A 10842-nucleotide genomic window follows, 5' to 3' on the forward strand; every position below is an offset into this window, starting at 1 on the left:
GGCAGTCAGGGTGCTGGGCCTCAAGTGGCCCCCGGCGTGGAGATCAAGCCTAGTTTGTAAAACTTTCCACTTGTATGATCTTAGTTGCATGAGCCGTTGTGATTGCCTGTGGTGTGACCTGACTGTAGATGTCATCTGTCATTTGTCATTTTCTCTCTTTGTGTACTTGTGTACTGGTCTCTAAACCTGTTTTCAGATCTCTTTCTATGGATAGTCAGTTTTACTGTAGCATGCCAGTGTGAGTGGGTTGCTGGCCATTTTTATTGGTTCCTAGTTCTTGTAAGGTGCTAAGGAAGCCTGTAGATCTCGTGAGCCCACACAAACACACAGTCCTAGCACAGCACCAAAGATGCCGCATGTTCAGTTTCATTTAATACTGTGAATTCACATTTGACCCTCTACTGTAGCTGTAGAGACATTTGAATCGTGTCTTTTTTGTGATTAATATGTGTGTTTCTGGTAAGATTATACTGTCAGGTTTTAAACATTTCCAATTAGATTGGTTATATGCATTCTTCACAAATCTAACCTCTTAAAACCAAGTTAATTGACTATATCAAAATATTTTTGCAACTCTTTTCTGATCAATGTCCCCTAACCTATTATTTGGATATAGACACACTTTGTTGTGGCAAAAGTATGCAAAAATCTCCCCCAATCCTTTAATTATCTTTACTTGATCAGAAAATGGTAGTTTTTATTTATTATTAGGGTATTATTATTATTATTTATTACTTTACTAACTTCTCTAAATATTATGTTTTTAAGAGTTTCACAACTTTCCATCCTCTGCTCTCAGGCCCTCAGAGCCCCTGTGAAAGAACAGATGTACGTATGGCTATTGTGGCGGATCATCTTGGCCTGAGTTGGACTGGTAAGAAATGACACCACCTAGAGAACAAAGTGTTGCATTACACCGTAGCACAAATATACCCCATATGTTTATATCTCTGTAATTATGTATGTAATGTAATCTGTGAAAATAATGTCACATTTTTACCCCTAAATGCTACTTTTTAGTGTTACTATTGTTGTGCACGTATGGCTTCACCTTATTTGTTGTTGTTTCTCAAAGCATCAGTGCTGCTGTGATCAGTAGGGTGTGCCATCTGCAGTCACTGCAGTACTGCGCACATGTGTATGGGGAAGTGGTAAAGACTTGTTAATCTATTTTTAATGTGTTGCAGAGTTGGCCAGGGAAATGGAATTTTCGGTTGATGAGATAAATCAAATCCGTGTGGAAAACCCAAACTCACTGACAGCTCAGAGTTTCATGCTTTTAAAGAAATGGGTTAGCCGAGATGGTAAAAACGCTACAAGTAAGTGTGCCTACGGACTACATATTTTCTGAATAAGGGTAAATCATATGGAGAGGAGGTAGGTAGGTGGGTGGGGTTTGGGCTGGGACAGACTTCTGTATCCAAATCATATTCTCAGCCATTATTAGATAAATAATGTTATTTGGAATTTAAAGGCATAATTTATTGTTCAGCTAATATGTGCAACCATGAAAATCTTTTCTTTTTTCATTTTAGCGGATGCCTTAACTGCAGTCCTGAATAAGATCAATCGGTTGGATATTGTGACATTGCTGGAAGGGCCGATATTTGACTATGGTAACATTTCAGGCACAAGATGTTTTGCAGATGATAGCGCAGTTTCCCAGGAGCAGGCTGATGGTAAAGTTTAGCCCCATCTACCTGAACTCTACTTTTCTATGTCTCTCACAAATCTGTAGATTCATAGAACCATCATGGCAAAACACTTATTGCTCTAAATTCAAACCCAGTATCAACTTAAACTCAAGTTTAAGTTTAAATCTCAATTTTTTCTAATCAATTAGATCCGCCAGTTATCAGCACTGCTATTTCCCAGCCTGGTGTTAGACCAGTCAGGGATCAGTGTGATCATAAATATTTTATTATTATGATTGTATGTTTGTATGAAAGCATTTAAGCATGCATCTATGTGGTACATGATATAAGCTAATGCTGAATCAAAACTTAACCCCATCTTAATAATATTGTGAACTACAATACATTTACATGGAGCAACAGTTGGGATCCATAAGGTTAAAAAACCCTTAGTTTTCATCAACGATTATCTATAAACCTTTCACACCTTTGAGATTGTTAACTGATGATACATGCTTCTGTAGAAATATTATTTAATTGCCAAATTCCAGATGGACAAACTACAAAAGCCATTATAGGCCATAAAAAAGTGGGTGCTCACTGTTGTGCTCTATTAGAATATCTGTTAAGGCTTTATATTCTACTCGTGTGCTGGATCTGATGGGTTTAAGATTTGGTGCATACCGTATTAAGATAAATATTATGTTTATGTGTATATAAAGTATCCAAAGTATACCAACTACTGTAGCTATCAGCAATGGCAATAGTGCTCTACTCTGTTTTCTCACTATACTTTCTGATTCTTTCTCAGATAAACATACATGAAAACATAATAACAGTATCCAACCTGCTTTTACAGCATGATTGCCTTAATGTTTCTCTCTGTGTAGTGCTAACAGTAATTCAGTAGTTTAGAAGCAATATCGATAGCATGGCTCTGGCTACTATGTCTGCTTGCTGTCAAGCTGCCTGATCCTCCAGTATCCCAGAATCCTCTGAACCTTCCTGACAGAGTGCTTCTGCTGCAAATCCAGACCAGCTGCTTCTCCACTGCCTACCAACTTCTTTCATAGCAACACTTTTGCCTCATTTCAAAGCACAGTGGGGCAGCACTGTTTAGCCTAGTTGCTCTCTCTGTGGTCGATAAATCAGTGCTAGCTCTTGCTACAGCTCTTCACTCATGCTATGAAAACTCGCTCTGTCATTAATACTGCATTCTTATCTTCATATAGCAACATCATCCTGATAAGTCTCATGTTACTAACACAGTATCATCAATATCTTGTCTTACTTCATTTTTCTGTAACCTGGTGTCCATGACAGTTTCTACTGCCCCTACTTCATCTACATCATTTGTATCTCCTATCCCTAAAGTGTTGACCAAACAGTCTCAGTCTGTTTCATTTTCCTCATCATCATCACCCATCTTCCTCCATTTACGTCAGGACCCCACTGTTCCTGAACTTTATATTTAGTGTTGTAATTACCTGCCTTTGAAAATTGCATGGTGAACTACACACAGATATCTATAACCATACTAATTACACTATATGCTGCATACCTTAATGGTATACAGTATTCGTAATGGAGTATTCTGGGTTAATTTATGCTATCAATCATCCGTGGTATCCTTTCGACTACCACAGAAAATGCCTATTCCTCAGTTTCCTCAGCTTGTATTTTTGCAAAAGCACTTCAAATTCAGTGAAAATGTTTGTTAATTGAATTGTGGTCTGGCTTTCTCAAGCCAGCTTCTAAGTTTGTCTTGACAAATTTTTTTATCTAGTTGAATTGTAAAGTTGTCTAATTTTTAAGGTGAGACAATTCTAACTTCTGCAAATAACCCAGAAAATTCCTTTAAAGTCATAATGTTACGGCTTATTAAATTCAGAATGCCACCCTAACATCAACATGATCCTCCATGACATTTTCAAAGGCCTCTGTCATTACATCTGTTGCTGTGGCATTGCGCACAAGTGGTGTTCGCCTCCATCTCACTGTGTTGTATCACTCAGGTTACCACAACATTGAGCTGGAGCTCAAGAGTCCCTCAGAGCTGACCTATGAACCCCCTACCCCTCTGCGCCAGGATGATTTCTTTGGCGAGGACAGTAGGCTAAATTTCCCCTTTAGTGCCCCTGTTAGACCCAGTGAACTGTCCTTGCCAACCACTAGTGGCCCAGTGTCTGCAGATACCAAGCCGCCTACCGTCATGGCAGAGGACACCTCTATTGGAGGCCGAGAGTCTGTTAGCCAAGAAGATTGGTCAGCTGAAGATGACTTTGGTGTCAGCAAAGAAATAGCAGCGCCCTCGGAACAACGTGACAGTGAGGGAACCTCAAAAGAATCAGATGTCTTCCCAAATAGTCCAGTAAAAGAGCAGAAGGAAGTCCAACCGAAGCTTCCCGTTTGTGTCTCAGCCAGCGAAGCTCCTGGAGAGAGTGGCAAGTCTGGGTTTGGCGAAGAAGATGAAGAGATGACCCAAGAGAAAATAAAGTCTTTCTTGGAGAACATTAAGTTGGAGGAAGGCTCAGAGGATGAGGAGATGACTGAGGAGAGGCTGCAATCGATCCTCTGTGAAGTGCAGCAGGCAGAAAAAGACATGTCTTCAATTTCAGGTCTGCAGAGTGAGACATCCGGTGCAAATGGGAAGACGGTAACTTCTGGCCACGGACTGGATACTGAAACACAAGGGCAAAGAGTGTCCGGGTAAGAACAGTGACCTCTACCAACATACTGTATTCTTATTCTGCAAGCTCAGCAGATTTGGTATCAATCAAGTAATGTATTTCGAACTTCGATGCCTCCACAGCCAAGAACTAATGTCCTCAACACCAGGAGTGCAAACTGAGAGGCAAAATGGGGAATATCAAAAGCTCCAAGCCCAAGCTCGTTTGTCACCAGACGCTAGTGAGTCTTCCAGCAAACCAAAGGGCAAAGCTAGGAAAGACTCTGGACAAGAAGTGAGCAGCGAGGCTGTAGAGGACAGAGGACCAAACCACAGGGGGGAGGACATTTCCAAGCCTAAAGTCCAGGTAAAAAAAATTTCGAGAGACCTTAAAAAAGCAAAACATCAATGCTCTTTAGATTTTCTTACAAAGATAAACCAAGTTTTTAACCATACATGTACTCACATGGCTCAAGGTGTCTCGATCTTCTCCCTTGTTCAGAACTAAGTTCACTGCCCAGGGAGTCAGAAAGTCTTTTGGGCTCTTCCTTTGTGACAGTTCCATTGCACTGAAATTTTTGCACTATAGTAATTTACTGCAAATGTTTTCATGTCTTCACCAGTCTCTCAAGTCTCAAGCTACAACAAAGATAAACAATAATCCAATCGAATTTTAACAAAAGAACGTGACATGTATTGTATTTAATCCTTGAAGTACTTGATTATATTTCAAATGCATCATGTATACCTCGACAGAAGCTATCTAAGTTTTTTTGTCTACAAAAAGAAAAAAGCATTAGATTGATTATAACTGCGAATGTAAACCTGATTACATTCTCCACGGAAATAAATAATAACCATTATCAACTCTGGGTCACCATCAGTGCTTGAGCACAGTGAAGATTCGTGACTTGAAAAACATTAGTTGAAGGTCTGAAGCACTTCATATGAGGTTGATGGCTCATGCACTGCAGTAATGTGCTGACCTGACTCTAGCAGGAAGCTCGTAGAGATAATGAATCCAGCTCTGATGAGGAAGAAACTGTCACCACCAGAGTGTATCGGCGGAGAGGGATTCTGAAGGTACTATGAGTTGGTACTCTTGTAGATTTGGGCCAGTTTGTGTGCTACAGGCCTAGCGTGTGCTTTTAGTCTGTGTGCTAAGAGAGAATGAAGTGACTAGCACACTGACACTTTTCATGAAGAAGTTGCTGTGATTTCTGAAGTGTATTTTTCTAGCGTAATCTATTTTTCATCTTTTAATTTTATTCTCCTGTATTTGTTCTCCTTCCCCTATCTTTGATTAATTAATAAGGTTAGCATCACTACTAATACTTCATGTTAGCATTAAGTTTCACTACACAATGAAACCTCATTTTGTGCGTCTTAATTTTACAGATTTTGTTTTGATTGAACCAAATTTTCACAAACATTGACTATTAAAAAAAACAAAAAAAACCTGGCCCATCACTACCACTGTATATTATTATAAATCAAAATCAATCATTACTGAATTAATTTAAAGAGTTATGTTTTTAGCATGTCATTTGGAAGATGTATAAGACAGTTAGCTTGTGCTGTTTACTTTTTTGCCTATAGTGTTGGAACGACCAATTTGTATGTTTGTTTGAATGACTAAATGCATCCAGCCATTGTCATCAGCAAGACAAAGTAAAAGATCTGTAATGTTTCATCATGCATCCCACCTGTGTAGGGTGATCAGGCCAGAAACATTCCTGTTGAGACTGTGACAGAGGAGCAGTACACAGATGAAGATGGAAACATAGTGACCAGAAAAGTAATGTCCATGCCCACCCCTATTAGCATCACCATCTCCTCATTTTACCACGTCTTTTCTCTTCCCTTCTGCCCCCGTGTGGGTCTAATCCAGTACCGTGAGACATGACTTTGCCCCCTTCTCTTAGGTCATCCGGAAAGTGGTGCGTCGCACAGCTGGTGTGGAGGACAAAGGCAGGAGAAAGCGTGGGAAGCGTTCCCGGCAGGCCAATAGGGCTGAGCAGGAGGAAGAGGGGGGCCCCGGGCCCCTCAGAGAGCACACTGAGGTTGGATTCGTGTGCGGTGCTGATGCTAGTGCTAGTGCGAGCCTGCAGTGTGCAGAACATTTCAGAACAGCTTGCTGTATTCGAAATTTAACCCAAGTTTCCTGGTTTTTGTTTGAAGTGGCTTTATTAATGGGAAACTGAGTGAACATCTGTGGACTGATATGTGTTCCCTCTAGCTGTGTGGCCACATACTTTAATGTTGCTCCCACACGGAACAAAAAAACATGTTCCATGTGTGGGGAAATAAGCTTGAATAAGCTAAACTGGAGTCCATCCGCATGCCCATTGATTTTCAGTATGTAACTGATGCTATGCTGATTTAATTTAGGCTGCATCCTACAACAAATGATACTGAAAAATGACTTTAGAATGTTTTGTTTTCCCATGAGCATAACTTACTTTTCTCATGATTATACAAGTTATCTTAACAAAACTTAATCTTGAATTACCTCACAAATATACAAACAAAAAAAGAACAGTAATGCATACTACTTACTACGCTAGATAGATATCCTAATGTTACCTAAGTTATCTACATTGCTTTACTGTTAATTTGTTTTCATGAGGTAACACATGAAAAAAAATTAACTCCCAATAAATTAATTTTGAGAAAACTTAGAATTTCTTCAATGACACTGAGTGCGCAGGTGGTGTTTCTGCTTATGTGTCTGAAATGTCTATAAAAATAGGTTTTGAAAAAAATTAATAAATAGAGGGAACATTGGTCTCTCACTAATTCATTTTTTTTCTCTTATAGCATTTGTCATGTGTTACCATGGATGGGCATTGGGAATAATATCCCTATAGACGCTGTGTAGTATGACGGCTCTTTTAGAGTCATCTCTAACTTCAAGCTTTTGTTGTTTCAGGCTGGAGAAGGAGAGAAGGGCATAAAGAAGGAAGGAAGACAAAGGGAAAAAATGGGTCAACCGTAACAGTTGTGCTCTTTTTGGTAAGTCCAGGCATAAAACTAGGATCAGTGGAAGTCAAGGGGTAAAAAGCAGAGCAGTGCGGAATCCTGCCAGTAGCTTTTCATCAACACAGTAGTCACCAGAGAAATGTGCTTTGCAACAGCGCTTTTTCCAGTACAGTTGAAATGCAGCCCACTGATGACATGCAGGCTCAGCAAATTAGTCCATGCAATTGTTCTTTTACTCATGCTATTGTGTGCAGACCAGGACAACATGTTTTGAAGGGTCATTTGGGTCTTGCATTGTGAACCTGCACAATGACTGGACATCTAAAGTTGAAATTTTGCTTAGTGACAAGTTATTTATTTATATTTTTTGTGGGGTGGGGCTTAGATTTAATTAGTGACCTAGAAAAAACACAGAAACATAAATATATAGGATGTATTTAATGTCATAATATTCTTTGCTTTACACATCCTAAAACTTTCTGCTTATTTCCAGTTTTAAATTAGATTTTATATCCCAGATTTTCAGTGCGCTCTCAGATTTTTAGACTCCACTATTTATCAATTTTAAAGCTATGCTGTGTTCTTACATGAATAAAATAAGTTGATATATTCCTGTATGTTTCAGATCTGAAAGTGTTTCAGAACCATTTTCCTATGAGGAGGATCACTGGAAACGTGCAGGAGGTCATGGGATGAGGATCATGTGTCTGCAGCTTTCATACAACAAATGGTTTTCAGCCAGACGACTTTTGATTTAGCATGAGCATGAAAAAAAAACTGGTTTCTGTCAATAACACGGAACGGCTAATGATTGAGAGGACGTTTCAGTCGACTGGGGCGTCTAATTCGAGATGCTCCACGGCAGCGCCTAAGCACTTCCGTGACCAAAGAGGCCACGTAACACTGCATATTGACAGAAATGGAGGGACTCGTTCGAATCACCTTTTACACTCGCCTTACGTTTTTTTCCTCTCGGACACATAATGTCGGGGTGTATAATGCTGTTGGAGCTTATTTTGTACATAAATTACACTGTATAAATTCGAAAGTGGCTCAGAATGTTGTTAATGCACTGGCAAGTGTGTAGGAATGAACTACCAATTCTGATTCCAATTTTAAGGGAACACTTCGGTGTAACTTCACATGCACTTGTATAATTATTATCAAGAAAAATGTTTGTATATGAAACAAAGCCAGCTTGATTTTAACAACGGATGTTTCTTTCAAACCTACTGCGGTTTTCAGTGGTACACGCATTGGAGCCGCTGTAGTTCTGTTTAAAGACTTATTCAGAGTACTACTATTTTCATGCATGTGATTCACTTTATTTTGATTTTTCTAAACAGCATAACACACAAAGAGATGGGGAAGTGATGTTCTGTATGTATACACTCACAGCCTTGCTAATTCTCACGTTTTTTTTTTTAGAAAGATGACAGTATCACAACACCATTGTTCAGCTTCACTAAAATACACCGTGTCCCATTACATCACAGCCGCCGGGTTCCCTATGCAGTTACAGATACAGCTGAAATCCGAACGCTCACCGGTATGTGTCATGTTGATTGACGTGATGCATTTTTAACTGTTCTCATGTGTATTGGATCTAAGATGTAGAAGTCTTTCTGTCAGCTTGTCATTTGTAGTCATTCTAGCAGTGTATTACTACTTTTCAAGGCTGCTGTGGTTTTGGGGGCAATTTTACTTTGGTTTTGGTGCATTGAGAAATCACCCAAGCATTCATGGATGATAGATATGGTAACAAACGTATGGAAAAAAAACAAACATACACTGGATGATCAAACTAATTATTTAAGCTTATAATAAACTGTGTTCAAATCCTCACTGTGTTTTCTTTCTTGTTCAGCATTAAGCATCGGAACGTTTATGCGGGAATCTCGTGATAAAAAGTCAAGTCCAGGACATATTCAAAAGAAACATATAAGAATTCAAATCTATTTTCATTAGAATTAAGCACCATTTCCTCACAGTGTAATGGAGTAATAAAAATCAACCCATCCAGTCACAGTGGTTTTATTAATTCTATGAATGTAGCCCTATTATGATGTGTATTTAGAAATGTACTGTACAAATATACTTTAAATATTATTTTATTATTATTATTATTATTTACCGTTTTCCTTTATAGTAGGTAGCCAAAAACTGCGGGAAGAGTGGTTAAAATGTTCTTGGTTGCCATAAAATGTCACTTATGAATGTTCTTAAAAATAGCCTTCCTTTTCTTTGTGAAAAATGTAATTTTTTTTCTTTAGATAATTCACAAATTATTAATAGACCTCTGTAGTATATAGAGAAAGGCAGTCCTTGAAGGTAGCTCGACTGAAAATGAATGTATCATACTTCAAACTGGCACACTTGAGCTTCCTTTTGCCATTTTTGTGAGCTCTTATATCTTAAAACCTAAATTAAATTCATCATATAAAAATTCATCAAATACAAAACAATCGTGTCTCTTCAAACAAACCGCTGTATTCACTTGGATGGAATACTTTTACAGTCTCTTTATGAACTTTTTAAAGCAAACATTTTGGTTGCGTTGACTTTAAATGTAAGCACACAAATGATGAGAGAATATAAAAAAATATTTGAACTTGTCTTCCAAAGATAAACAAGTCTTATGGGTTTGGAACGACATGAGTGTGAATGACAATTTTTGGAAGAACTAACCCATATTACCTAGCTGAGCATGTAAGGTGAACACAGCTGCATTCAGTTGCTAAACTCTAAACACTATTTCTATTCAGCCTACTTGTTTCCTTTTTATTATAGAAAAACCCTCTAACACTGTTTATTCTATTTCTATTCTATCTATACTTGTTTTCTTTTTATTTATTATAGAAAAAAATTGACTCTCTAACACTAACACGCTCTATTCTATATATATTATATCTACTTGTTTTCTTTTATTATATGTATATATATATATATATATATATATATAATCAACTTGACCCTCTAACACTAGTAGCCTACTCTGTATTCTTGCTCTTTTGTTGGTTTGATTGCTTCTGTTGTCCTCATTTGTAAGCCGCTTTGGATAAAAGCTTCTGCTAAATGTATAAATGTAAACTGGTTCACACTCACAAGCTGAGTTCACATAACTTTTTTTATCTGTAAAACATACCAAAAACAGGCCCTGTGTCCAGCTTCCTTTGGCAGGCTCAACTAGTGACTCCGTAAACTGCTGATTACAGGTAGATAAGTTACAAATTGTATTACATTTGAATGAATGATTACATACAAACAGACATGTGCCACAGTAATCTTTATAAATATATTTTTAAAAACTGGCTAATCCAGTAACCACAGACCATTGTGATTGGTCCAATCATGTCAGAGCTAAGAAAATTAACAGCTACCACATGATGCCGCTGTCTGCGTGCTGGTTCATCAAACGCCTAAGCAATAATTTACACATTTTGATGATACACGGGGCAACATTTTGAACAATGTTGCTGGGCAGTGTTGCCGTCAACGGGCAACCGGGTGAGGGCCCACGACCAGTATATAGTTAGAAATGTGTTGCCCATTCTCAAT

General features: G+C 38.3%; 1 protein-coding gene across 9 annotated transcripts in view; it reads left to right on the forward strand.

Annotated features, from left to right (window-relative positions):
- Positions 1-9125, forward strand: part of LOC107727055 (ankyrin-3-like) — a 117407-nt gene extending 108282 nt beyond the window's left edge. For 4 of the 9 annotated variants that reach the window (XM_016536818.1, XM_016536809.1, XM_016536812.1 and 1 more), the window contains 10 exons: positions 800-874; positions 1188-1319; positions 1536-1679; positions 3650-4343; positions 4447-4669; positions 5299-5385; positions 6017-6100; positions 6228-6365; positions 7235-7317; positions 7910-9125. In XM_016536818.1, coding sequence (XP_016392304.1) covers positions 800-874; positions 1188-1319; positions 1536-1679; positions 3650-4343; positions 4447-4669; positions 5299-5385; positions 6017-6100; positions 6228-6365; positions 7235-7300 — 1643 coding nt within the window. In that variant the 3' untranslated portion in view covers positions 7301-7317; positions 7910-9125. The remainder of the gene's footprint in view (positions 1-799; positions 875-1187; positions 1320-1535; positions 1680-3649; positions 4344-4446; positions 4670-5298; positions 5386-6016; positions 6101-6227; positions 6366-7234; positions 7318-7909) is intronic. The other 5 variants (XM_016536817.1, XM_016536816.1, XM_016536813.1 and 2 more) reach the window with 5 other exon arrangements.
- The last annotated feature ends 1717 nt before the right edge of the window (positions 9126-10842 follow it).

This window comes from Sinocyclocheilus rhinocerous, unplaced genomic scaffold (assembly GCF_001515625.1).
Source record: "Sinocyclocheilus rhinocerous isolate Xijiao unplaced genomic scaffold, SAMN03320098_v1.1 scaffold2020, whole genome shotgun sequence".
NCBI lineage: Eukaryota > Metazoa > Chordata > Actinopteri > Cypriniformes > Cyprinidae > Sinocyclocheilus > Sinocyclocheilus rhinocerous.